At 35.6% G+C, this 27,839-nt stretch overlaps 3 protein-coding genes and 1 long non-coding RNA gene across 4 annotated transcripts; all 4 read left to right on the top strand.

Moving 5' to 3' along the window:
* Positions 1–2,955: 2,955 nt before the first annotated feature.
* Positions 2,956–5,149, top strand: LOC149921334 (zinc finger protein 862-like). Its single transcript, XM_090162160.1, has one exon. It carries the CDS (start codon positions 2,956–2,958, stop codon positions 5,116–5,118), a length of 2,163 nt encoding a protein of 720 aa, XP_090018286.1. The 3' UTR covers positions 5,119–5,149.
* Positions 5,150–7,641: 2,492 nt separating this feature from the next.
* Positions 7,642–8,711, top strand: LOC149921333 (uncharacterized). Its single transcript, XR_016477374.1, has 4 exons — positions 7,642–7,767; positions 7,858–7,990; positions 8,066–8,579; positions 8,644–8,711. It is a non-coding gene; the product is annotated as an uncharacterized LOC149921333 (long non-coding RNA).
* A 948-nt stretch (positions 8,712–9,659) lies between these two features.
* LOC149921332 (uncharacterized) lies at positions 9,660–10,658 on the top strand. Its single transcript, XM_090162159.1, has 3 exons — positions 9,660–9,834; positions 9,899–10,115; positions 10,532–10,658. Exons 1-3 carry the CDS (start codon positions 9,741–9,743, stop codon positions 10,656–10,658), a joined length of 438 nt encoding a protein of 145 aa, XP_090018285.1. The 5' UTR covers positions 9,660–9,740.
* A 482-nt stretch (positions 10,659–11,140) lies between these two features.
* LOC149921331 (uncharacterized) lies at positions 11,141–16,501 on the top strand. The gene is made up of 21 exons (XM_090163490.1): positions 11,141–11,318; positions 11,378–11,547; positions 11,611–11,778; positions 11,850–11,954; positions 12,019–12,087; positions 12,143–12,272; positions 12,337–12,440; positions 12,509–12,637; positions 12,694–13,381; positions 13,444–13,607; positions 13,662–13,757; positions 13,822–13,893; positions 13,951–14,195; positions 14,254–14,324; positions 14,392–14,692; positions 14,823–15,231; positions 15,291–15,376; positions 15,436–15,602; positions 15,664–15,828; positions 15,903–16,045; positions 16,115–16,501. The coding sequence occupies exons 1-21, from the start codon at positions 11,255–11,257 to the stop codon at positions 16,346–16,348; spliced, it is 3,780 nt and encodes a 1,259-aa protein (XP_090019616.1). The 5' UTR covers positions 11,141–11,254; the 3' UTR covers positions 16,349–16,501.
* Positions 16,502–27,839: the final 11,338 nt, after the last annotated feature.

Raw genomic sequence — 27,839 nt, 5'->3', positions numbered from 1 at the left:
GTGTAGCGTCTGCTAGAATGGAAAATGCGTAAATCGGGTAGTGAATGCTTTTCTTTATTGTATTGTAATAATAAAGTAAGTTATTTCAACGGATAAAAATATATTTTCATATATTTCCGCGAAAGTTTTAAAACTTTGATTGTCAGTAACGTCTGCTTATACGCTAGCTCTTACTGTAGCTAAAAGAGGGCGTATGCGTAGTAAAATCGTGCAGGCCAGGGTGAGAAATATCGATTTTTTTAAAACTGGACCTGTGGCCAGTTACCACTTTTAACCTTGCAAAATCAGGCTTTCATAATTTATGGTCAAATTACCTATTCTTGACAATATGTGCTATAGACCCGACCCGAACAAGCCTACTGAGAGAGAGACTGTTTATATTTCTTTTTGCTTACTGCTACATTCGCTTCTTCTATAATGTAGAGTAGACAGACTCCCCTAGTCAACCATGCATACACACAATTGACATAAGGCCAAGCACACAGCATAGAAGCAAAGACCAAACAATTTTAGGGATTAATATAGAATTTTTATAATGAACTAAAATCTTGAAGGGAAAAAACTTTGAATTAATAAAGTGGTCACCAGGGCGATTGGCCTGTGATAGTGCCTTATTTCTCACACTGGTGCAGGCACCCACTGACCGGTGTTTGAAAAATTCACCCAGAAAGCTTTCCCTATGTCCGTAATTCGCGGGAAACTGACGAAATACAAACGCCAGTGGAGCCCTTTAAGCTTGGCCTATTCGAAAGTGTCCAAATTAAGTTTATAGTGTGAAGTGGGCTTTAAATTAACCTATAATATGTGGTCGACGTTCAACATTGTTAAAAGGAAAGGCACTACCAGGAGTTTCGATTGGTGCTCTAAGTGCTCAAAGAGGCTGGCCACGTTGACGCCACTCCATAGGTTTGCCCATACAGGACCATCATGACTGTATTTTGTTTCATTAAGAAAAAGTAATCGCTACGTTCTCTGACGACCTCATGCCAAGTAAAAATTACGGAAAATATTTAGAAGAGGTTCCCTCTCGAATATTAGATAATAGAACTGGAGTTTCGATTCCATCTAGACCAGATTTGTATGAAAGTTTCAAACTCACGACCAGTGGAATTATACGAAAAAAAATTGAAAATTAGTAGGTGCGAAATTTTTGGGGTGACATTTTTAAATTTTTCATTCGCCCAACTAATCGGATCGTGTAAAAAATATTCATAGCTTAAAATGTCAATAGAAACCGACAAAGGGAAGTTACACGCTTTTAGACATTTCAATTGAATAATTAATTTCATGGTTAAAAACATTACACAAATGTTTTATTTTTGGTGTGATAAAATACACTGTATTTTATCACACAAAAAATAAAACTTTCTACCTCTATAGGGTAACTTGCACGTGGCCTAGCGAACACTAAAGCCGGCCTAACGTTCTAGGCGTAGCCTCGTCGAGATTTGCATTGTAAATGTATATTTTAATGTTATTGTTAAAATAACTAATAATATACCGTTTATCTTATTGGTTTAATTATCTAAATAAATGTTTTACTTCTTAAACGGCTTCTATGACGTTATATATGATTAACTTACCGTTGCTCAAATAAAATAGTCCGGATAAAGATCCAAGCACGGAAGTTGGGGAATTTGGTGGGGCGATGTGTAAGCCAAAACATTACCCATAAGCCTTTGGTATCCGGTAGGCGCGTGTAAGTGGCGCCCCGTTTCGGAAATATCCGTACATTACCGTTTCATAGGGGTCAGCTAAAGCGCTAGGTATTCTGGGAGTTCTTCGGCATTCGGCTTCTAGATGGGGAAAGAGTTCGCGATAGACATATGCGCGCGTAGAAAATAACGGCAACGGCAGAAGAAACACGATTATATGCCCAAGCCTTTTCTACTCCTAATTTTATCATATGTGGTGTTGTAACAGCGTAAAAATAATTTGGAAAATATAGACAAAATTATCGTACTTTCGCGTACGATAATACATTTTACATCGTACATCGTACCTGAAACGGAATTCGCGTACGTGTACGATAATTATCGTACGTCTGGCATCGCTGAGCGGCCCAGGCGATCGTACGAAAATCGCGTATGGGAAATTAGTTCAAAAACTTCTCACATCGTTTTCTGGCGCTAGTCTAGCCCCCACTTGAGAAAATTCGCAGCCATGTTATCGAATGGGAGGAACTGCGCGGAACTTTGGAATTTCAATTATTATCGCGTAATGTGTAATTTTTTGTAAAATATTTTTTTAGTAATATTTAAGTTAATTAATAATAAAAAAGTTAAACACCTCTTGAGATTTTTTAACGCAAAGTAAAGTTTTGAAAAACGTTATTTTTTTTTTCAAAATAAGAAAGATATTTATTTGGTGCCTATGACAGCGGCAGCGTTGCCAACCGTACGATAACTATCGTATTTGTACGATATTTACGGCTCCAATACGATGTACGATAGTGGTCAACTATCGTACGCAAAACGTACGATAATTTAAAATTTTCAAATAATCGTACGCAAAACGTACGATAATTTGGAATTTCCTAACAAAATAATTTATTCGTTAAAAAACCTGGTATTATGGTAATCTAGATTCCGCCAAAACCAATTAGAAAGCTGATTTATACACTAGATTATTTCCTACCTTTTTGCTCTACCCTCACTACTGTGTTTTATATCCGAAACATATTTTTGGCCTAAAATCTGCATTCAAGGTCAAACCCAAACGCGGGAAAGGTATGCTTATTCAGAGTTTAGAGTCTAAAGTCTAGACCTATTTTCCCTCAGCTGATTCGAACATCCGACAGACCGAGCAGTCGGGTCGAGGAAATTGTTGTTTATACTTCATGGGCATACGAGATCGATAGTTCGCGGCATCGCGTCCAAAATACGTGAATGAAAAGGTTAATTCGATGAAATTAGTTTTTTCGTATTTATAAGCGATAAGCTATAACCAGTAACAATGGATTTAAGTTCAGAAAATGAAATTGACTTGGAAAACAACGATGAAAAAGATAAGTGTTCAACGCCAAAAAAAAGGCTACTGAATCGCGGCAGTGAATGTAAGAATAGGCCAAAACACCGTCAACAAAAGTTTCGAAGAGAATGGAAAGAAAACTCCATGTTTAAAGGTTGGCTTGAACCCGACAAAAATGACAGTTTTAAAGCGGTGTGCAAGGTATGTAACATGAAATTGACTGCTGAGATTAGTGTTTTAAAGCAACACGCTAATGGCATGAGACACAAAGCAAACATTCGAGGAAAAAGTAAAAATCAGCCAGATATTTTACAATTTAGCCTAAAAAAAGTGGATACTCCGGCAGAAACTCAATCAAAAATTGCTGAAATAAAAATTGCCGGTTTCTTAGCAGAACACGATATTTCTTTTAACACTGCTGATCACCTTAGTTATATCATACGTGACTGTTTTTCCGAATCACCCGCCGCGAAAAACTTTTCTTTGGGAAGAACTAAATGTACCGCAGTGGTCAAAAATGTCCTTGGCGAAAGCCACAAAGCAAAATTAGTTCAAAAGCTACAAACAACAAAATTTAGCATTTTATGCGATGAATCTACGGACATTGCGACCGTTAAGACGTCATGCGTTGTCGTTAGATTCTTTGATGATGACACGAAAAAGATTAAAAGTGAATTTTTTGAATTATTGAAGGTTTATGATTCAACTAATAAAGAAAAGGTTAATGAAGGGGCTACAGCGGAAAATCTTTACAACGGTTTGATTGAATGTATAAGTAAATATAAGATACCCTTCGAAAATGTAGTCGGCTTTGGTTCGGACGGTTGTAATACGATGATGGGAAGCAAAAACTCTGTGGCGACTCGTTTTAAGAACCAGTTCCCTGGCATTAATATCATGAAATGTGTGTGCCACTCAATTCATTTATGCGCAAGTGAAGCGTGCAAAGTGCTACCAAGGGCTTGCGAAGACCTTGTACGGAACATTTACAGTTTTCTCAATGGAAGTGCTAAAAGGCAAACTCAGTTTATCCAGTTTCAAGAGTATTTGGACGTAAAAGTTCATAAGATGCTTCATCCATCGCAAACACGTTGGCTTTCATTAATTGCCGTGGTTGAACGGGTATTGGAACAGTGGGAAGCATTGAAGCTATATTTCACGGAAGCATGTTTGTTGGAACGACTGGTTGCCGCTGAACAAATATATAACAGCTTGAATGACCCATTCCTGAAATTATATTTCGTATTTCTTAAATGGATTCTACCAAAATTTACAAGGTTCAACGAGTACTTTCAAAGCAGCAAGGTGGTTGTTACATACCTTCATGAAAAGATTTCAACAATCTACTTAGAAATACTTCAAACGTTCATGGTCGGTGATTACGTTAAACAAAACGTACTAGAGAAAATAGACCCAATGAAAAAAGAAAAACACTTGCCTCTTAACCAGATGTATTTAGGTGTAGATGTCATGGAGGTTATGAATAACGTCAACGTACAATCTCGTCCCGATTTGATTCAACACTTTCGGACGCGTTGCAGAGAGTTTCTGGTAACTGCATGTGTTGAAATTAAAAAAAGATACTCCTTCGCGGACCCTCTACTTACTACGATTGCCATGTTACAGCCAATTCATGCTCTAAGCATCACTTCTAAATCGAGACAACAATGGCCATCAATTTTGCCTTTGGTTTCATCTGTGCCGCGAGCTCTTGATTGTGAAAAGCAACTACTGGATGACGAATGGCGAAGGCTTCCGATTATCGTTGATCAGCTTCCACAAGAAATTAAAGAATGTCGTGAGCCGGACGAATTCTGGTCTAAGTTACTGAACTTTCGTGACATTGTGGACGAGCAAGAATTTAAATATCTTCCAAGGTTTGCCCTGAACGCATTGGTTGTTCCTCATGCCAACGCCGATTGTGAAAGGATCTTTAGCAAGATTAATCGAGTAAAAACTAAGTCAAGAAATAAACTAATTACCGAAACCGTGAATGGTGTTTTGTTAGCGTCTGAATGTGTTAAGGCTAGTGGAAATTGTACGCTCTTAAAGCCAACTAGTGATATGATGTCTCGAATGTGTCTTAAAATGTACGATAACCTTTCTTCCAACTGCGAAGATTTTGAAGAAGTTAATTTTCAAAATTAACTATTAATTTTTGTACGGTACGTTAAAGTTGCTAACGTCATTAAATTTGTTGAAAATAAAATAAAAATAACGTAATAATAATAAGATAACGTGTTTTTTATTTATCTGAATTTGCTTAGACACTCAAACGCCATGCAAGCAAAACCCAAGTGGGAATTTTCTTTAACATGTTTTTGATCTTTTAAGATTCCCGCTCGCCACTCGGGTGGATGCCTGAACATAAAACACTTAGAAATCGGGAAATAGTCCACTTCTGTCGAGCCCTTTAAAGTGTACGATAATTTTAGCTAAAATACGATAATTTCGAGCCCCTGGTACGATAAACACTTCTTCAAAGGTTGGCAACGCTGGACAGCGGGGTCTTCGCACCACACACTCCAAAATTACATAAAAGGACTTAGCACCAGAACAAAGAAGAGGAAAAATTAAAAAACAAAAACGAAAATAGAAAAAACTGACAACAGACGAAATCTAATGACAGCCAATTAAAAAACTAGGCAAAACAAAGGTAGGAACTTAACATTAATTGATTTTCGCCACTTTAAAAATGTCACAAAGATCGTTAATAATCGCCAGGTCTCCATGCTGAACTGATTTTTTTACACCATTTCTATTTGTATCATATTTGCCGGTAACGTTATTAAAATTTGATCATTCTGGAGCCAGAAGTCGCCGTCGACATTTTCTGTATATAAATGTAAACATAAACACGTGGTTCTCCTTACAGCTGTATTTTTGCTATGTAGCAACTTCCAGAGGCCTTTGTTTTGTATTAATGTTTAAAAATTTATTTTAATTAAAGTAGTGAAATAAATGAATTTTAATTAACTAACTGACACTTGGAAGATCACTATGAATGAAAATAGTGATAGAAACTTGGAAGGTATTTAAATCTGATAAATATAGGGCCTGGTGCAGAGACGTTTTGCGATTCCTGTTAATTTTAACACGATCGCAATTTAGCGATTCAGATTTGGCGAGCTGTTTATTTGGCGATCCTCGCAATCGAAATCGCGGTGCAGAGACGTTTTAGCGATTCCTGTTAATCGGCGACGCTGTTATTTTTCCAAATTTTTTTAACCAAGTAACGGACCAATGGGAGAGCTCCATTTCTGACGCAAAAAGCTATCACGTGGTTATGTTTGGTTTGTATTTTGACGATGAAATCCTGGCTCTTCTAATTAATAATTTCCTAACTCTAATTATATTATTAGGTTTTATAATTTTTATAGTTAAATCCGTTATTTTATTAAAATAAATTTATATAATATAGCCACGAAGGGTAAGCAAAACAGTTTCTGAAGAATGAGAGGTTATCCAAAATCTTTTTTAAAGCCTTAAATAGTGCATGAAAATTAGTTTCTTCTGATTATATCATTTTCTTACTCTTATTATTTATTAGATTGGTTGCATTTATTACACAGTTTAATGGTTTTGTTATTTTAAAGATATATTTTTATAATATGGTTGGTACATCAATAAAATAACGAATTATAAGCCAACATTTTCCGAAAATGATTCTCTGTTAGAAAATGAGCCGTATCATTTGGTTTTTAGGAAAATATTTATTTAAAAACTTAGCTGATAGCAATTAAAATAAAACTAGTTATAACATAAATCAATAAATAAAAAAACAGCAATTTCACGAGGTTACAAAAAATGGTAATTGTCTAAAGAAATTTATAGCGAAATATCCTATATTGATCACACGTAAAACAATGGTCCTAGTATTTGATAAAAGTTGTTGTTCTACCTAATTATCTGGCATTTACATAGCCTAATCCAGGTATAAATTGTAACAAATGATATAAGCGTGTAGAATTAACTGACGAACACTTTTAAGGTAATACATCAAATTATTGGCTCGGTAAGCTCTTGATGCATGACAAATAAACTTGAATATTCCAATACATCTTTTATCGCAACTCCCTAGTCTACCTGAGGAAAGGTTTCTTCTCGGTAGATGAATTGGTATAAAAGCTGGTTGATAGCTTAAGATCCTTGATACACTGAACCAATTCACCATGTCATTACCGACTCATTAGTTAAAACCCACTGCATACAGTACCAGCAAATAAGGATCTATAAATAAACCAAGGCTTTGAATACACCCAAAGTAGTAGTGTATAAGATTCCCTATTATAATTTATTCTTACCTGTAAAATTTGTAAGAGTGGCTGGCTTATTTTAGTGTTTCGTAAATCGTGATTGTGGTTAGGCCTTGGCTCTGACAATAATTCGCCAAAAACATTTTTCGGGAAGAGATAATGAGCTAGAAACTCAAATTTTAATAATTTAAAAGATTCTGACCTATCGTGTTGTAAAATTTATCTTATTAAAGTAGGTAAAAAGCGTTTACTTCTCAATTTATTTCCCGAGCTCTTTACGTAACACAATCTGCCATTATTTTTGCGAGCTTTTCGGCGGCTAGCGACTGCCCACGGCCCACTGCGCATGCGCTCGCGTTCTCTCGCCCCATAGCGGCCCGCTCAATCAGCCCAAAATAGAGAATGCCATTTGTGGCCGCTACGTAGGCTGGAGCGCTATAATCTGACCCCTCTTTAACATTGAATCCTACGGAGATATGTTGTTTTTTGATTTATTATGAAAAAGATTAAGAATTAATAGGCATTTTCAAGGAAATGAAAGGTAAATCAACTCTTTTTATACGTTTTAATCACTTTTTCAAAATTTTTACGTTTGTTTTTCCCGCCGAAAATAATATTTTAAAATCACCAGATGTCAGATGCTCTCGCTACTGAGTCAGCTGTTACAGTTGACAACACGTCGATGAAAAAGACTGCTTGGATAATCACAATTAACGCTTGTAGCTAAGCCAATAGCAAATATTTTAATAACTGGGAAATGGAAAGTAAGTTATTATTTAAATATTTTCAATCCATAATATGGAGAAGTTTAAACAAAGTTATTATTTATCTGTTTCCAGGAATGACTGCCGTAAATGTTGTATTGGACATTTCACATTTGGAGAAACTTTATCCTTTGAGGCTTAAAACTAAGTTCTTTAAGTTTCTCGTAACAAGCTGAAATTTAACCGTGTTATATTATCAACTAAAGGTGGAATTATTTTGTCACAGATAAATTTGCAGAAGTTGAAGCATGAGTGTCATTGCAATCACACTGTAAAAGAGGACATTTAGAAAGCTTCGGCAAATTGTTACAAATTCCAGGAGTTTCTCGTAAATATGGAATCGCTCCCTCTATGAAGGTCAAAACAATTGAGATAATCAAACAAACTTCTGCTTTGGATATTTTAAACCACCTCTGTCTGATAGTTAAATTAAATCAAGGAGCGGAGAGTAGTAAATCCCAATTCGAAATTTGATTCGTTTAATCAATAAATCTAATATTTGTTTGAATTTGGTTACTTGATTTTAAGAGGCAAGAAAATGACTAAACATTATTTACATTTTTGAGGGACTACTAATTTTTAATTTCAGGTCAGTATATCCCACCCCCAAGGGTCTAGAAACGCCAGTGCATTTATAACCAAATTGTTTACAGGTTCTTTGAAAATGTCAAGCCCCACAATTGTCTGTTAAAGAGGAATTCTGTACCTTTATCTGTGTCACTAAAGTGTAAACATGTTTATAATAAAAATGAACAAATTCCACCTAAATAAACATTTTATTTTCTTTAGAAGATTTCTTTTCTGGTTATATGTATGGAAAAATGGCTACAAGACAAGGTAAAAGTTGTAAATAAAACTAACTAGGGTTAACTTTCTTGCTAAACAATTTGAAAAAAACTGAATTATAACCTAATTTTTTAAGCTATAAATGGAAACATAACTTTAAATTACAAAATAAAAATGAAAAAAATTAGCTTTAAGAATATTTAGGTACTTTTTAGCAGCACGTACTCCTCAGTTGTTGAGTTTCCCACCATAGAGTATGATGTTAAATCGGTTGTAAAAAGACGCGTTTTTAGGGTTGGGACGAAGCGCTCCCGGCGGACGACGATGACACTAATCGCTAAACTTTTGATTCGCGCCAATACATGGATTTGAAATTCTTTGAGCGGGCCGCTATGGGGCGAGAGAACGCGAGCGCATGCGCAGTGGGCCGTGGACTGCCCAAGACCACTCGCAAAATAAACAGAGCGACTTCCTGTTATTTTTGCGAGCGAGATGTCTCTGCACACCGATTCGGCGCGAAGTTCGATAGCACGCGCGTTTTCTGTTAATTTGGCGATGAATCGCAATTTGGCGATTCTTAAAAATGTCTCTGCACCGGGCCCTATAAACCAATGTGAATTTCCCACTGAATGATACCATGGACTAATTAACTAGTCCATGATTAGTCCATGATGATACACAACTAAAAATTTAGAAAACTAAAATTTACAACTTGAGTACTTTTCAAGAAAGAGGCTTATGCACAAGTTCTTTCACTTTCTCAAATTTTGCGGACAGAGTTTTGGTAATATTTGTGATAATTGGAAGTACAACCTTTCAACAAATTAAATCAGCAATTTCATTCGGTGATTATTATTCAAATCACATTGGATGTAAGGGCATAGAGCAATTTTTGGCCACAAGTGGATTTCAATGTTTTTTTAAAATGGCAGGTGAATCCCGGAGATAGGGTACAGCTCTCTTTATGAATGTTGTTACTATAGCCATTAACATGATAAAGCTTTGCTGCGGATACCTAAGGTTTCCTCTGTCGGACAATTTTATCAATCCAACTAATGGTAAGTCAGAATTAGGCTGTGATACATTTTCAAGGCACAATTCGCAAAAATGTTTTTCCTCTAGGATTTGTACTACATAACCAGCCAAGTATGCGATACTTGCTAGCCGTAAGGTGTATCTGGGTACTCATAACTTCAGATGGTAACGTAACTTCATTGCCGTTAAAAATAGTTGAAAATCCATCGAGTCTAGTATCAATCATGGCTGATAGATCTGTGAAGCTGTCTTGGGGAACGTTAGATGTTTTAGGTTTTGTTAATGATATAGTGCCTCTCTTAAGGTAGGATTCCAAACTGAATATAGTTTCTCTTGCATCAAGCATGTCTTTCTATCCAGCCATTTTCCTGAGAATGCTGAAAAACATTTCAATAGCATCGCTCGTTAAATTTCTTGTCAAGACAAACTGGAAACCAGATTTAAGGAGGTATGACACGCAAGATATTGTAGACAATGAAGTTATTCTAATAGATATTATAGATTCATATGTTTCCTTTGTCAATATTTTCTTTAATTTGCGGATCTTTAGACCTTGATAGTAATCACTTTCCTTAAAATGTCCCACTACAAAACAAATCTTGCGTGATGCGTAAGCTTCATTGACCCCAAAATCTTTTCTAGATATGTTCTTAGTCCATAATTTGCATAAACTTTTATCAACTGGAAACTGATGAAATTATACATTGATATTCTTCTTAGATTCACAGAATGGAACACAACAAATTTTTGTGGTGGGCATTTTTGCAAATTAAAAATAGGCAATATTTTAAAACTTAAGTTTGAGAAATGTGAACTTAATTTAAAGAATAATAAAGGTATTTATTAAATAATATGAATAATATTGTGGTTATTTATTTAAAATTCTGATAAAAAATGCGAATACTGGTTTTGAAAATTGTGAAAAACAAAAGAAACTTTGGTTAGGCTTAGCAATTAACTAATAAAACTCAATATAAGAATATTACTTTAATTAAATAAATGTTTTAAATGAAAACTTATTAGATAAAGATCAAATCATAAGATGTATATCCCAAACTTTCCAGAAGTTTTTGAAAAACAATGCAAAAAGGATTAACTAGTTGAATTTACCGCCATAGAAAACTATTAAATATCCCGCTAATTTTTTACATTTAAGGGGGGGCTCAGACAGCGCTCCTAGTGTTAAAAGAAGGTATTCGCGGAAATACATAGGAGAGGAAATCTTTGCCTGGGCCGCTATGAGCGAAGCAGATCTCGAGACGGCCGTGGTCAGACCTATGAGATTGGGTGAAAATATCGTCTGCTTTATTTCAAGTTGCGTCTCGAAAAGTATGACTCTATGAGACAAATTTTCAACATCATGATTAAAACAGTAAATTTAATTATGACATAAAATGTGTTTAAATTTGTTTGCTGGTTTATAATTAAATTTAAAATTTTACCATGAATTCAAATTCGACATCTGATGAGTTTATTCAAAAGATTCTTGATATCTCGAGAACTAAAGGTACTATCTTAAAATAAGGGTATGCTGATCTTGTAGCATGACATCTTTTAATATTTTAGAAATTGAATTAAGAAATGGAAAAGTTAAGTTAATTTTAACGCCGTACGATGTTTCATACCTTCAAAATGTTATTGAAAAAGGGGCTGGGTCAAGTCGAATCTCATTTATCCTAACACCCAATGATGTGGAAACCGTAAAAAATTTGTTCTGCTACCTCATTTCATTCAAAGTAACAATTCCTTTTTAAACTTATTAACCCAGTGGTCTATTGTATAAAAACTGTACATATTAGGTGAAATCTAGGCCAAACGCAGAATGTGGCACTATAAATTTCAAGTACTTAACAAGCTTGCAACATTTACAACTAGATAAAATTCGCCCTTCCCAGTTTCAAAATTTAGAAGTTATTCGTTCTCAATTAAAGTCTTTAAATTGTTATCAGAGCTTGAAAAGCCTTAAAGTAAGCCATTTCAAAATGATTTTAGAGATAATATATTTCTATACATTTCTACATTTTTTTTTAACTTGTAGGATTTGTTACGAGGCCCAGGGCAAAATATTGAAAACTCTTTTTGGTCTAATTTACGATATTTAGACATTTCGTTTAACGATTTGGAGTATTTCGATGATTCGTTGGTAAATTCAAAACATTTCAAGATTATCATACATATCACATAAAGTTGCAATAATTTCATTTCAGAGTTTAATTTCAACACTGGATGTATTTAACGCTAGTCATAATCACATCAAATCATCGGAAGGATTAAAAGTTTGTTAATTGAAAGGTTTATGCGTACAAAATTTATACTATTACTTTGTTTTAGCTTTTAAAAGAAGTTCATCACCTTAATCTCAGTTATAACAAGATAGTGGACTTTCCCTTATTTGGTGCTCAAACCTGTATGTCATTGATGCAACTAGATTTACGTTACAATTTTTTGGAATGTTTAACAGGTTTGAGGGTTTTACAATTTGGTCTTTTTTTATCTACAAATAGTAATGTGATATTTCGTTTTAGGAATACAGTATCTAGTTCATCTTTCTGAACTAGATTTAGGTTACAATCTATTACAAACGCATGATTGTTTAGTGCCTTTGAATGAGCTAAATAATCTAACAATTGTAAGTTAGATCTAGATAAGTGTTGTTTATCTGTTCAATGTGATATGATAAAATATGATTTTATTTAGATTGAACTCAGTGGAAATCCACTATCTTTTCACAAGAAACACCGTATTTTGACTTGCACTCACCTAAACACGTTCATATTGAAAAGAGTTCTTTTGGACGGATACAAATTAAGCTCGAAAGAAATTAAGGTAAATTACCTTAACCTTATAAATGATATTAAATTGATTTCGTTCCTGTTTTATAGGAATCACATTTAGTTCGAATAAAAGTCAGTCATTGTCCAATCCGAAATAATTCTTCAAATTCTTTACACACTATTAGTGGTAGCTTATATCAAACCAATATGATTGGATCTCTAAATTACAGCGAAGAGGCCAGCAACAACAGTGATAATTCTGATAGAGAGTCCTTCTCTGAACCCATTGCCAAAGCTTATAGAAAAAAGATAAGAACACTAAAAGCAACTTCTTCTAAAAATGTTCAAAAATGTACACCTCCTCAAGACTCATCTGACATTTGCACGTCCCTAGAGAAAGAAAGTCACGTTAAAACAAAAGAATTAATTCAAGAAAAAAGAAAAGAGTTAGGAGCTGGTTGGTTACTTTCAGCATCAACATTTTTAGGGTCGTACACCGAACAAACTATTTGTGGTTCTTTAAAATCTCAAGTATCTGAAACTGAGAGTACAAAATTGCTGTCAAATGAAAATTCCGAGAAAGATTTGGCGTCTAGCGAATCACAGGACATTCCGCAAATGCCATCAAGTGCAACCGAATCAGTGTCAGAAAATATTACACAAACTTCTGTTAAAGAAATACACGTGGATGATGCTATTTTCAATAGTAGTTCAAAGAAAAACAGTTTAACAGGCCATAGAAGTATTGATGACGAATCTGAAGAAGAAGAGAGTTCAGAATCTGCCGACGAGACTGGTTTGCTCAGTTAAATATACTTTTTTTTATGAAATGTTGTAATTCATTTATTTCTTGTATAGAATTGGAGGCTAATCTATTCATAGTTCAAAATTTAGAAGATGGAATTGAAACTCAGTTAATTTTAAGTGTTGGTGCAGAAAGTATGTCCGAAAAGGATGGTTTAACTGGAAAACATTTGCACAGTTGGGGTATGAAAAGCCTCGTATCTGCGCAAGAAATTATTGTATGTTTGAATATTTATACAAATGTATGTTCTTAAATTTTAATTGTATTGAAGGAAGATGAGCGTATCTTTGTACAACTGGAATTTGATGCTATGCGAAAAGAAAAAAGGGAAAGAAATTATTTGGTGGATGATACGGAAACATCTCGGGTTTGTTTTTTTTTTCAAATCTTTTGAATGTAATGATCTTATTGTAATTTTCTTAATTAAATAGGTATTATTGTCTCTATTGGAGAAACATGTTGAAGCGAGAAACTTGCAAGAAATTACCGAAGGTCTCACGCAGGTGTGCTCTTTGTACAGAAACGTTTGAGGCATATTTTTCATCATGATTTCTATTTAGTGCCTCAAATGCAATTTTGAATTCCAAAATGAGAATGCTGATCGAACTGTTATTGGAAAAGACTCTGAACTGAAAGAAGTGAATGCGTGTCCAAAATGTGGAAGTACATTATTGGTTATAGTTCAATCGGATGTCGTACCTGTTACCAAACCTGAAGAAACAATTGATACACAACCTTCGTCTTACACATCCAGTTTGAAAATTCAAGATTTTTTCCAGTCATTAAACACTGCAAAATCATTAGAGTTAGTATAAATAATAACATTGTTTTTGAGTAATTTTAAAATCATTTGATATTTATAGAGATTCAGGGTCAATGAATAGAAGTCCTGGTTCAAGACCCAGAAGCATTTCTTCAGAGATGCAAGCTCACAGTAAATATTAATTAATTAATTAATAAGGAAATATTTAAGGAGCTAATTGGAATTAAATTATAATCAGGAAAAGAGTTTAGTCTATCTCCAAGTAACCTTGATGAAAAATCACACTCAGCAGTTGAATCATGTTCTTCCAGCTCTGTTGATTGCATATCATTAAACACTGAAGAAAATGCACCAATCAACTCGAACAAAGTTTTATTAGATCGAGAATCTGCGTTTCAAAGTGAAAGTGACATTACCGTGCTTAGTAATCCTAGTCAAAGCAGTATTGCTGTGATATCAACTACCTCTTCAAGTATCGAACCAATTAACCCAGCTGGAGGCTTGGAAGTAATACCAGAACAAGATCTACTAACTCATGAGTAAGGTTTTTTCTTTCTACCATTTTATAGCTGAAGCTTAACAAGCCTTGTGCCTCAAGCCTTTGCTATAATGTTTACGGGGCTCTTGCCTAATATTTTAAAACATTACCTTAAAAATAAATGTTTTCAGGTATCTGTCGGCAAGTATTTATGACCTGAGTAGCACAAACGATACATTTTACTCAGCAAATTTAAATAGCCCTATTGCCAAAATAAAAGAAAGCTCTAAAAGTGACCAAGGCTTAACTTCATCTGGAGAAATTTCCTGGAATGATTCAGCATCTGCTGAGACTTTCATCCAAATATCACAAGATACACTGAAAAGAACAAGAACACCTGATGATCCAGATACAACAAGAGTGAGCGAAACTATAGATGAAAGCATAGAAGTTGAAGATGAAAGCAGAGCTATTTGGGAAGAATTGGAAGAACCTAGCGAGTGGCCGTCTGAAATATTTACTCAGCTCGACCACCGTATAAGATTACACTTGGAAGTGGAAATCTTTTCAGATGGAGAAGAATTGCTGGCAACTTTAAAAGTAAATTAATTTTCTTTTGGGTTATTTATGTATGAATAATGTAAGAATTTTACTTTTAGGGCTCAATTTCAACTATTTCTTCTAATTACTATGGAATGGCTATTTTCTCCAACAAGAAAATATATTTTTGGAAATTAGTACCTGGGTAAGTACTTTTTAGTTTTATTTTTTAAAGCAATTTTAATTTTATTATATTTTATAAAGAGAACATGTACAGCCATCAAACATCAGTAGCAAAGAAATTGGTGCCTTAAAATCGGTGCACACACTGCTTGGGTCCCAAGGAATTGCGCTAATTTTTGAAAATTCACCTTTAGTTATCAATTTGGGTTATGCCGATTTGTGCAACAGCTTTATCACTTTTATTGAAGGTACTAAAGCTTACAATTTTGATCAATATTTGAGAAGTTAAAATTATTTCGTTAAAATTAGGCATTTTAAAAACCAAGTTAAAACTCAAAAATGTTGTATTTAAACATTCAACCGAGCAAGATCTGATTAACATAAAGAACGAAGTTTTAATGAGTGATTTAATAACGCAAATGGCTGAAAATACAGATGTAAATGTTGAGCTTTTTCTTTTGATGACTGTTATTGGTAATGTTAAAAATAGTTACTGGTTCTTTCAGTTTTTATTAAGATAAAGGTTTAAATTTTTTTAAAAATTGTAGGTAGTAAATCGAATAATGTTGCCTTAATTTTAACAAAAAATTCCTTGAATTTGGCCGAAGTACAATATTTTACGCAGTCTGGCAACTACGAAATACATTTTGCTTTATTTGAAAAACAACTGTTAAGCAGTTTGATGTCCTTGGTAAGAATATTACCATTCCAAACTTTACAACTTAAATTGGTTTTTTATCTTCAATTTAATTTTTTGTAGCACCTTTCAGAGGATTTAATGACTGTTGGTTTTCATTTTTTGGATGAGGAAGAGAATACTAAACATTACTGGCTGCTGGAAGCCCAATCCAAATCGTCTATGGCTTCCTTACTTTTAATTCTTAGGAAGCATTGGGAAACTTTATTTTTAATTGAACTGCAACTATCGGTTGTCTCAAAGTGCCTTGCCTGTGGGTATGATGCGAAGTGTGGCTTTATTAATGCCAAAATTTAACTAATATAAATTTTTAAAGATTTAAATCTATAATCGAATGAGAAAATTGCAATGATTTTATTTGCCTGCGGGTACAATAAAGATTACAGTTTTACCAATGCCAAAATGTATCTATTATAAATATGTAAAAATTTAAAGCTCTTAAGGTTAAAATTGCGTGGATTTTTTATACAGCATTAAAGAATAGAGATGTATAGTTTATTTCAATGAAAAACAAATGCAAAATCGGTTTGGTGGATATTGAGAGAAAACGAAATTGAGTCGACATTTTTTTATGTCATATTTTGAATTTTGGACATTGATAGATTGTGCTTTCCAGTAAAATATTGTTCTCCTGCTAAATTGTTGTTTCCCCCTAACCGTCATTAAGTACCAAGTGGGACTGATGACGTTTTAGTCCATGGATTTACCCCAGGACCTCCAAAAGTAAAGTTTTTGTCCACAAGGCCAGTATGGTACCTAAATTAATTCCAGATTATGGTGACTGTCTAGAACGCATGGAGAAACCAACGAAGATAAGAGGAGAACCAGCAGAGACCAGAGGGAGTTCCAAAACTACACTTTTTCTATCTGTGGCTTTTTGTCTCGCACGCGGAGAATCCGGGGACCGAAGCACGCTGACTCCAGTTAAGATAAAAATTATATTCATTCGGCGCTAGCGATAGCTCAAATGCTGTCGTGGCATTAGACATTTTCTACTACTACTACTACTACAACTTCTACATTTCATTTCGGTCATAGCAATAGTGCCACTATATATACAGAGTGTTTGAAATTGATCAATACCAGCGTTTTCGCTTAAACTATGTATTGTAGCAGTATTGGACGACTAGTAATCGATTTGAATTTTCACGGAAATTGGGGCATTTTTCGTGGTTTTGGAAAAAGTTATTTTTTACCGGTAGGTTCCAGACAAAAAGTCCCAATGAGAAAGTGAAAGAGCAGACTAAAAAGATAGAATAAACTTGGTTTGGTTAAAATCCGCCTATTTTTCACTGGAATATGAGGTCATGAAAAAAAACACGTTAATCGTAGGAGGCAATAGCTTTTTATTCCATTTATTTTAATCTAAAGGTGGCAAAACAAATTATATATTGGAATTAACCAAAAAAAATTACATTTGATTTACTTACGTTTACTCTTAAAAAAGTTATCATTTAGTATTTGAAGCTGTACCATCATGAACAAAAATCATTATTCGAAATTATCAATTCAAGTTAAATATTCCTCGATAATAATATGCTTGAGCTATTTATCGGTGTAGGTAATCTGAAAGCCCGTACAGTACGCCAGTTATTTAGAAATCGTTTTGTCAACTGTAGCCCTAGTCACAATTGTTTTCAGAGTCATAAGCAACTTAAACAATTTCGGTAACATCAGTCCGAGGTTCCGTGGACAAGCCCGAAACAACTTTGACTTGGAAGGCGTTGTCCTTGCGTACTACGTTGCATACCCTTGATCGAGCGTCAGTGTTGCGAGCAATGCCCTGGGTGTGCCAAATAGATACGTCTGGAAGCGTTCTAAACAGTCACCAATATCACCGAGCGACACTGCATCAAGCACTACCCAATGGAGACATGCAGCGCCGTTACGAATTCTGCAACTTCCTAAACATCATGGCTGACGAAAACCGGGATTTTCAGCGTCTTTTGCTAATGTTCGATGAGTGCGCCTTCTCAAGGGATGGCCCCTTTAACCACCAGAACAATCACATGTGGTGCAACGAGAATCCCCACTGGGGATACCCTCATCACCATCAGCAGCAGTGTTTTGAAATTCAAAGTGGTTGATTCCAACATATAAACATTTTTGCCAATTTTAGATTAAAAAAATTAAACAGAATAAAAAGATATTGCCTCCTGCGACCAACTTGTTTTTTCCATGACCTCATATTTCAGTGACCAAAAAAAAACCCGGATTTTTAAACAAACCAAGTTTATTCTAGCATATTAAAGTCTGCTCTTTCACTTTCTCATTGGAACTTTTGGTCTGCAACCTAGTTCCGGTGAAAACGATTACTAGTCATCGAATACCTCCTGAAAATTTAGTAATTCTACAATAGTCCCTTAAATAAAAGATCATTCATAGCCGATTAAAGAGTTAGGGCTGCTGCGATTGGACATAAAACTGGCTTGTCTATGTTTTCTCTTTATACTGCCAAAGCTGAGAATTCTCTATGCATAGATCTGGCAGCATTTTTCCACAGGGGGCAAGACAGTCAGAGATGGGTTTATTTAACCGCCTATTCATAGTTTATTCGAAAAACGCTTGTATCGATCAATTTCAAACCCTGTATATATAGTGGCACTATGGCTATGACCGAAATGTAGTAGTAGTCTAATAAGTAATGACGCGACAGCATTTGAGATGTCGCTAGCGGCCAGTTAATATATATATTTTTTTAAACTGGAGTCAGCGGGTTTTGATAGATATAGAAAAATATATATTATAATTTTGGAAATCCCTCTGGTCTCTGCTGGTTCTCCTCTTATTCCCGTTGTATTCTCAATGCGCTTGCGCGAAATCGCTATTGAGGGCAACGTTGCCAGACGTACGAAAACTATCGTCCCTGTCGATAATATTGAACCAATTTTTCGTCCGTCCAATGGTTTGGAAGTTAATTTTACAGATATTCTGCGACTCTATCATTGCCGGACACGTAACGTGCAAGGAAAATCAAGGCAAAATTTTACTTTATGGCAATAGCTCTAGTAGAACACGCGAAACACACTAGTGATGTGCAGACAATACTAAAAAATTGGTAGAAAAAGTCGATATAAAAGTCGGTAGGCATGATGATGGAACCTTTATAAATTTTAGACTGCACTAACAAAAATGTTTATATTTATTATTATATTACGTTTTGTTTTTCATCGTTTTTTTTCTTTTAGTTAATCTACCATCTAAGGGGGAGCAGGGGTAAAACAGGGGATTTGGGTAAATATAATAAATAAATACGTCAAATAAATTAAAATAAAGGAGCCCAAAAGATACTTTCGGGACAACGGGGAAAAAAATGTGGTTTTGGGTGGGGTAAATATATATTACAAATTAATAGATATAATAAATTAATACGTCAAATACTTTATTTACACCCTCTTTTTATATTTGTACTTCGGAGATAATATCGATTAAATGGCACCTAAATATTGCACATACTTTTTACTGTTTTTTTTAACTAAATTTAAATAGCAATATTTTGGAAAAGGTGTAATTGTTGCTATTTAAATTTAGTTCCTGCCGATAGTCGTCTACTTTGACATCAAATAAAGAAAATGCTCAAAAAACGGCACGTGCATAACGTGCTCCACGTGCATAACGTGCTCCAAGTGCTCAAAACGCGGAAAACCAAAATAATTGATGTACATATAATATAAAAATTGACAAAAGCAAGGAAATATATCCTCACTCAAATCCCCTGCTGGTCCCGTTTAGATGGTAGATTAAAGAATAGAATGAAAAACCGATGAAAAAACAAAACTTAACATAATGATAAACATTATTGTTAGTGCCGTCTAAAATTTACAAAGGTTCCGTTCTACTTGGTTTGCGTATTTTCTATCTACTCGGTTTGCATCTACTCGGTTTGCATCTACTCTGTTTGCATGTTTATTATATCTATTTATTTATAATATATATTTACCCCACCCAAAACCCCAAATTTTTGCCTGTTGTCCCGAAAGTATCTTTTTGGCTCCTTAATTAGATTAATTTATTTGACGTATTAATTTATTATATCCGTTAATTTATAGTATATATGTATCCCACCCAAAACCCCTGTTTTACCCCTGGTCCCCCTTAGATGGTAGATTAAATAAAAGAAAAGAAAGGAAAAACCAATGAAAAAAATAAAACGTAATATAATAATAAACATTATTGTTAGTGCAGTCTAAAATTTATAAAGGTTCCGTCATCATTCCTACCGAAATTTATGTCGACTACTTCTGCCAATGTTTTAGTCTTGTCTGCACATCACAATTGTGTTTCGCGTGTTCTACTACACCATTGCCCCCTGGATTAAGAGAAGGCCTAGAAATGGACAGGTTTTGAATTTTTGAAACTGGCAAAATCAATTTTAGTTTTATGCGCCTGTTGGCCGAAAGATGGCCCTAGATCTTTCAATTTGGACGTCATCAAGTCAGGCTGACAGCGAAAGATCGACTACTATTGCTTAAGGGCATTGGCTTATGCGAGAATATTTAAAATTTCCGCCTTGATCGATAGTTGGTTTCATTTCCTCTAACCTATTCCACTCAATGAAAATCGTTTTTGGTAATGGACGCTTCAATAAAAGATACTCGGTTTTTACTCCCCTCTCCAAATTCATCTGGGAAAGAACTATTTCCGGTCAGTCGGTTAAACCGTTAGCCAAAAAGTCATATTTAAGCCAATTGGAGACGCGTTTTGCCCTCATGAGAATTTTGCGTCAGATAAGAAACGCGTCGGCTCACGTGTATAAGGAACTACTACTAATGTTAATTTTCGATAATATATTTTAAGGTGAAATATATAATGTTACTAAAACTAAGTATAAGAAGATAATATTATTATTATTATCATCCTCTTATGGTATAAATAATTAAAATTATACGGAATATTTTTATAATACCGGGCAATTTTAAGGCTTCTCATGGAGGCAGAGTTAATTCATTTCGTATAAAATTATCTTTCGGAAAAAAATGAAAACTAATTCCTTTAGAACTAAACGTATTACTTTTGCAGTACGGTATGCAACAAGTGTTTCCTTTTAACCAGGTAATTTTTTTGGCATGTTAAGGCTTAGCAAAAAACCGATGTTACGTTCGAGAAAAGTTTCCAGCTTTCTAATATTTCAACAAGCCCTATATAAATAGTAACTTATGAGTCCTGGCTGTCGGAAATATTACTTCTTGGCAATTTCTGGGAAGATGTTTTATTTAAGCGCCTATTCCACTATAGTGTAGGACCTATACTAAAGCGATTTAACTGTTATATCTTTCTACAGTGGCATTAACTCTTAGAGCAAAAAACCTAAGTTGTCATACATTTCAAGTTTATTTTGATATAGGTTTGCTGTAGATGGGGATAGTGTGTAAAAGTGTAAAAATAATGATTTTAAAGTAAGTTTATTAAAACGAAATAATAGAAAGATATGAAAAATACATTGTGTATCGTTAATGATTATTTACAAAGAAATTTTGTAAAATTATATAATCTGAGGATGTTATATAATTATTCAAACTGAATTTGTACAATTAAATTTTTACTAAAATACAATCAAATCATTAAATTGTTAGCTTTATTGTCCTTTGAAATGTAATACTTTTGTAAATTTCTTTATTAAAACTAAGACAGTCAGTTCCACGTTCCTAATTCTTGCAATATGATTCAATCTGTATGGCACCAGGTCAATCAAAAACAAATTGTATAGGTTTTTACTCGGTCTAAATTTCAGAGGTTCTTACGTGTTATATTTAAGAAATTAACACCGATGGCTTGAGATAAAATATTACTTACGTTTTGATTTCTCGATTAATACTTAACATCGTGTTGTGCTTTGATCAGCGAATTTTTTATTGTCTGAATTGTCCTTTCAGTCATACCATTAGATTAAGGATAATAGGGTGAGGATGTTGCATGTGTAACACCCCATTGCTCAAGGAATGCTTTGAATCCAGCTGAATTAAAGGGATTAGCCGCAGTGGCGTAAATAAGTATAAATGAAGAAAGTAAAGAAACTTCATTGGCAGAGTTTCTTAAAAACGTGTGCAGGGAAATGGGGTACGCAACTGCGTATGCGGCGCAAAGATTTTTGGAGGCGCAAATTTTCTAGTTCCAAATTTCAGAAAAATCGGAAATAATTTCGGGTTTTTGTAAAAAATATTTTTTCACCGGTAGGTGTTAGAAAAAACGTTTCAATGAGAAAGTTGTAGAGTGCTGTCGAAAATGTTCAAAGAAATTGGTTTCATTGGAAAAAACAAGCTGTCCATAGGGGCTAATAGCCTTCGCATTTTTGTACGTAAATGAAGGAAATCACGTTAAAAGATTAAATTCCTCAAAAAAAAGTACACGTAATTTAAAAAAACGCCAATTTAGGCAGGTTACAGTAGACCTAAAAACGTATCAGTAGGCCAACTACGCACAAAGTTCAAGTTTTCAATTAGTATTTAATGTGAAAACTTTTGTTTTCAACCCTTCTCTAACGTTTATTGAGTCTAATCTTAGTCTATGGTCTAATCAACATGCCACTAATTTTTTCTCGTGATCTGCGTGCTTTTATGGTCAAGTTGTTTTATGGTGAAGCCAATCGTAACGCGGAAAGGGTTAGTGAATTGTTCACCGTTCCATATCCAGATAGAAGACCAAGCCACAACACCGTTCTTGGAGCTGTTCGTGACTTTCAGACATATGGAAGCGTCAATCCCAGATTTCGTGGACCAGGTCGTCAAGACATCAACATGGAAGACACCGTTCTAGCCTATTTTGTCGCGTATCCTCGAGCAAGCGTCGGAGGTACAAGCGACGATCTCGGGTTATCGACGAATTACGTGTGGACCACTCTTCACCATCATAACTTCCATCCGTATGGAGCGACCCTCCACCAAGCTCTTCGCGAAGGAGATATGGAACGTAGATTTAATTTCTGCTGGTGACCGACGAGTGTTCCTTTGGGAGAGATGGGCCTTTCAACCATCAAAACGCCCACATGTGGTGTGACGAAAATCCTCACTGGGGCTTTCCTCACCTTCATCAACAACAACTCCGACTGAATGTTTAGGCGGGTTTGCTCGGGGATCGAGTTATTGGCCCATTTTTCCTCACAGCTCGTCTTAATGGACAACGCTACTTGGCGCTTTTGCAGAACGAAAAAGCAGACGCTTTAGAAGATATTCCGCTGGAAGCTTACAGACAGATGTGGTACCAACGTGACGGCGCACCACGCCACGTACCTAGATGTGTAGTGGAGCATATTAACGAGTTCCCTCAGCGTTGGGTTGGCAGGAACGGTCACGTTCGATGACCTGTGAGGTGTCCGGACCTAACTCCGATGGACTTTTTCTTGTGGGGGTTCATCAAAGCGCAAGTTTACGAGACGGCCGTTGAGAATATCGAAGATTTGCGTCACCGAATCATTGCATCCAGTAGCGGCGCTAAGGGTGGGTTGAAGTGGACTTTAGCCCCCGTGAATTTCTGAGAGGGGCCACATATTTATATTAAAAGGGCCACATAGTCATAATTAAGAGGCCACATATTTTAATTTATGAATTTTCATTATCTCTAGAAATTTGTTTTATTGCGAAGAAACGTTTTTCTGGAAAAAAAATTTCAAAATCAATTTGTTTACTCAAAAAGTTAGTGGACCATAAACATAGATTCGGGAGGAAGGTAGTGGAAATTGAGAGAAAGTTGAAAAGAAAGGGGATTATGGGAATTTACGGAAATATCCCAGGCATGCACGTGTCCCCTCCAGGTCAGATACAAGGTCAGTAGGTGGTCCAAAAAACGCGACGAGAGCCGCAACAATAAAACGACCTTGCTCTTCTCGCTTCCTGGAAAATTTTGGGTTTTTCCGATTTCACCACTTTTGCGAAATATGGTCAATCGATCCAAGGTTCCCGCTAAGGGCCACAAAATTCTTAGGGGCCACAAACTAATTAGCCCACCTGTGAAAAAACCTTAGCGCCGCTACTGATTGCAGCCTTCGAACTTATCACTATTGATATGATCAGACGGTCGTTTCAAAACATGCTTCATCGTGCCCGAACATGTATCGCGGCAAACGGAGGTATCATAGAACCTCACTTGTAAAATTCTTATGTTTATTCGAATAAAATGTTCAATTAAATCTTTCAGACATTTCTTTCAATTACGTACAAAAATGCGAAGGCTATAATTGGCCCCTATGGATAGCTTTTTTTTCGTGGAAAAGTGTTCTTATTTTCTATGGGGCCCCCCTTTTCAATTTTTTATGGTGAGCGGGGCCTCCTGAAGCTCGGGTACCCCCGCGTCGCGGGCCCTGCGGACCATCAGCTACGCCACTGCCTAACAATAAACATGCAAGCAAGGACTAGCAGTAGTGAGGTAAATTCAGTAAAAAGCGCCATCTGAAATAAAACCGCATTGGCGTATTTACGCCACTGACCCAAGTCCAATTTTTTTTTAAGGCTGATAATGTATTGTTTAAGGACTTCCTGTCTAAAATCGACTGGGCCCTAGTATTTCATGGTCTCTCAGTTGATGATGCTTGGAACTCTTTCTTAACAATATTACGTGTTGGTATTTCATATTTTGTACCTCTTAATACCCTTCCACTATGCCTCACCCCACAATCATCAATCAAGGTGCTAATCCCAGGCTTGGCGTCGTCTTGCACTGTCAGAGAAAAGGTTGGCTGCTCCATCTATTATTGAACGTAACAAGGAATTGTACCGTAAGGCTCGCAATGGTCACACTAACCATATTCGTAACCTACGCCATAAATATGAGAATAATCTTACTCGTCAAATTTCCCTAAATCTTTTTAATCTCACATTAGTAAGTTTCGGACAACTAGATACAAACTGACTGAAATACTAAAACCTAATGGTTCCTTTACGTCTTGTGCCTTAGAGGCGGTCAACGTCTTCAATGACTATTTCTCCACTGCTATTACGTCAATGCCTATTTCCCCCTCTCCACTCACTGTCAACCCGCCACATACTTAATTTTACCTCGTTCACCCGTGTACCTGCCGATATTGTTCTCCTGCTTGGCAGACTTAAAACCAATGTTAAGTTAAAAGGAACCACCTATGGACTGCAATGTAAAGTATTATATAATTAGCGAATAAGTAGATTAGTCCATTAAAGGGAATATAACCTGCAAAGCCATATTTATGGAAGACCCCTTCAATATTTCAAATTCCCCTGCACAGTGGCGCCAAACATTTCTAATGCCAAAGGCAAGAGCGGCCAAAGCTGCAAGCGTTGGTGTTCCACACCAAATACCTGAGGTTATATTCCCTTTAAAAAAAGGGATAATAAAGCTAAACCCTAAACAAATTTGAAGAAATTTAAAAACTTACTAATAGCTCGTACCGATAGGTCTTCCAGCGAACAAAAAGACGCGAAACTCGGACTAATCTACTTATTCGCTAATTATATAGACTGAAAACCAAGTGGGGTTGGATAAAACCAATAAGCCCCCCGCAGGGTCAGATGGTCTCCATCCCCTCTCTTTATATAATTGTGCCAAATCCCTTTCTACCCTCCTTTATTTAATTATTTCCCTCTCTTTTGAACCATGTGTTTTACCCCAGTCATGGAAGACAGCAAATGTAACCCCTATCCATAAAAATGGGTCACGTACTCATGCACCTAATTTCCGTACCATTATTGTTCTCAATCAAGTGCCTAAATTATCTGAATATCTTGTACATGACCAGTTGACTGACTTCCTGCAAAATCGGTGATTATCACCTCGGGTCGTCTCCTTGTCAGTTTATACTATACAGGGTGTCCACTAAAAAATGAACCAGGGCGAATATCTCAAAATCTGTTTTAGGTACGATTTTGAAATTTTCAAGTCGTATACAAGATCTAAGGGGAAACCTAATGCGAAAATGTCGATGACCTTGAACCATGTCTTCAAGGTCATCCAAAAACTAACTCGAGAACCGTAAGTGATAGAAAGTTGGTTCCAATTAGAAAAGTGTTCCACGTGACAAGTAGGTTTGACCTGGTTGGATTTGACCAATAGGAAGCCGAGAAATGCTAGATGAAAAACAAGAAGTTCGTTAAGTTGATAACGTGTCGAAAGCGAGGTTCGGGAGCTGATAACTCTAAAGATACTTGTGTTAGAGTACTGAAATTTGCTACACATCCTCATCAGGATTGAGGGTCTTTAGTCTAAAAATTTCAATGACCTTGAACCATGTATTCAAGGTCATCCAAAAACTAACGCGAGAACCGTAAGTGTTAGAAAGTTGGTTCCAATTAGTTATTTCTCAAGGTCATTTTTGAATGTCTTTGAAGACATGGTTCAAAACTACTTTGACGAGAAAGTGGTGATTAGCAAATTTCCTATTGAAAACTAGTTTCTAAACCCAATGGATCGCGAGATAATGTTTTCACACCTTGAACCACGTCTTCAAGGTCATCCAATTTTACAAACTTGAAGAACTCCCACCATAATGAGTTTGTCTAGCAAATTTCGATGTAACACGAATTGGTTTCGAGTTATGTGCGTTTTCTTTCAATTTTCATTTTAACGACCTTTGTGATTTTGAAAAACAGTTCCTCGACTTCCTATTGGTCAAATTCGATCGAATCAAAGCTAATTAGACCTACAATGTGACGTGGAACACTTTTATAATTGGAACCAACTTTCTAACACTTACGGTTCTCGCGTTAGTTTTTGGATGACCTTGAAGTCATGTTTCAAGGTCATTGAAATTTTTAAACTAAAGACCCTCAATCCTGATGAGGATGTGTAGCAAATTTCAGTACTCTAACACAAGTATCTTTAGAGTTATCAGCCCCCGAACCTCGTTTTCGACACGTTATCAACTTAACGATCTTCTTGTTTTTCATCTACTATTTCTCGGCTTCCTATTGGTCAAATCCGATCAGGTCAAAGCTATTTTCTAATTGGAACCAACTTTGTAACACTTACGGTTCTCGGGTTAGATTTTGGATGACCTTGAACTATGTGTTCAAGGTCATCGACATTTTCGCAGTAGGTTTCCCCCTAGATCTTGTATACGACTTGAAACTTTCAAAATCGTACCTAAAACAGATTTTGAGATATTCGCCCTGGTTCATTTTTTAGTGGACATCCTGTATAGTATATAGATTACGGTTCTTCGGTCTGGAAACCTCATTTGCTGACTGATATTCTAGCCCTTCAGAAGGCGCAGAATTCCTTCTCCAAACTTCCGCCGTGTCACGCGTATCTCTTCAACGGTTAGGGCTAGAAGAGTCAATGATATCTCGTTCGAATTTACACACATCGCCATTGATAGCCTTTCATAAAGTTTTCAAATCGGAGCCCTAGATGTTGGGCATTTGCCCAATTTACTATTTTCGGTGGTTTCGCTTTATGTGGTAGATATTTTATTTAAGAAAAAAGTCCGATAACGTTAAAAAAAATATTATTGGATAGGTTAGGATTCAGCGGACCTACAACTTCGATTATATCAGTAAATTTTAAATTTAAGTAAAGTTTTCAGGGTAATTTACGGGACCCCAATTTTCGTGGTTTTATATTTTCGCCTAAAAATCTACATACAGTTCCTTAATTTAAGTCCGATTTTCATGAAAGTTATATTTTTGAATAGCTGTGGTTTAGATATAACCAAAAGTATCATGCTACTTTTGATATAACCTAGAGTTGCAAATACGTTCCTTAATTTTAATTCCAAGTAAGGTTTTTTGGGCAGCGTATACGGACCCCCGCAATTTCCAACATTGTAAATCCGCGTGTTTATAGAGGTCTACGCGCCCGTTTCCCTCTAGCGTTTTTCAACGTATGA

Source organism: Leiobunum rupestre, chromosome 11, assembly GCF_980474605.1.
Source record: "Leiobunum rupestre chromosome 11, qqLeiRupe1.1.hap1, whole genome shotgun sequence".
Classification (NCBI taxonomy): domain Eukaryota; kingdom Metazoa; phylum Arthropoda; class Arachnida; order Opiliones; family Sclerosomatidae; genus Leiobunum; species Leiobunum rupestre.
The sequence above is the reverse complement of the archived record's forward strand: the minus strand, read 5'-3'. Positions and strand labels throughout refer to the sequence as shown.

What these genes read in the sequence shown, in the direction of transcription:
- LOC149921331 (XM_090163490.1), top strand. Translation starts at nt 11,255, where the DNA reads ATGAATTCAAATTCGACATCTGATGAGTTTATTCAAAAGATTCTTGAT. An exon ending in AATCATCGGAAGGATTAAAA is followed by an intron (nt 12,088 to 12,142) that starts GTTTGTTAATTG and finishes ACTTTGTTTTAG; the next exon opens with CTTTTAAAAGAAGTTCATCA. An exon ending in ATGATACGGAAACATCTCGG is followed by an intron (nt 13,758 to 13,821) that starts GTTTGTTTTTTT and finishes TTAATTAAATAG; the next exon opens with GTATTATTGTCTCTATTGGA.
- LOC149921332 (XM_090162159.1), top strand. Translation starts at nt 9,741, where the DNA reads ATGAATGTTGTTACTATAGCCATTAACATGATAAAGCTTTGCTGCGGA. An exon ending in TTTTATCAATCCAACTAATG is followed by an intron (nt 9,835 to 9,898) that starts GTAAGTCAGAAT and finishes TTTTTCCTCTAG; the next exon opens with GATTTGTACTACATAACCAG. An exon ending in GATATAGTGCCTCTCTTAAG is followed by an intron (nt 10,116 to 10,531) that starts GTAGGATTCCAA and finishes TATTCTTCTTAG; the next exon opens with ATTCACAGAATGGAACACAA.
- LOC149921334 (XM_090162160.1), top strand. Translation starts at nt 2,956, where the DNA reads ATGGATTTAAGTTCAGAAAATGAAATTGACTTGGAAAACAACGATGAA.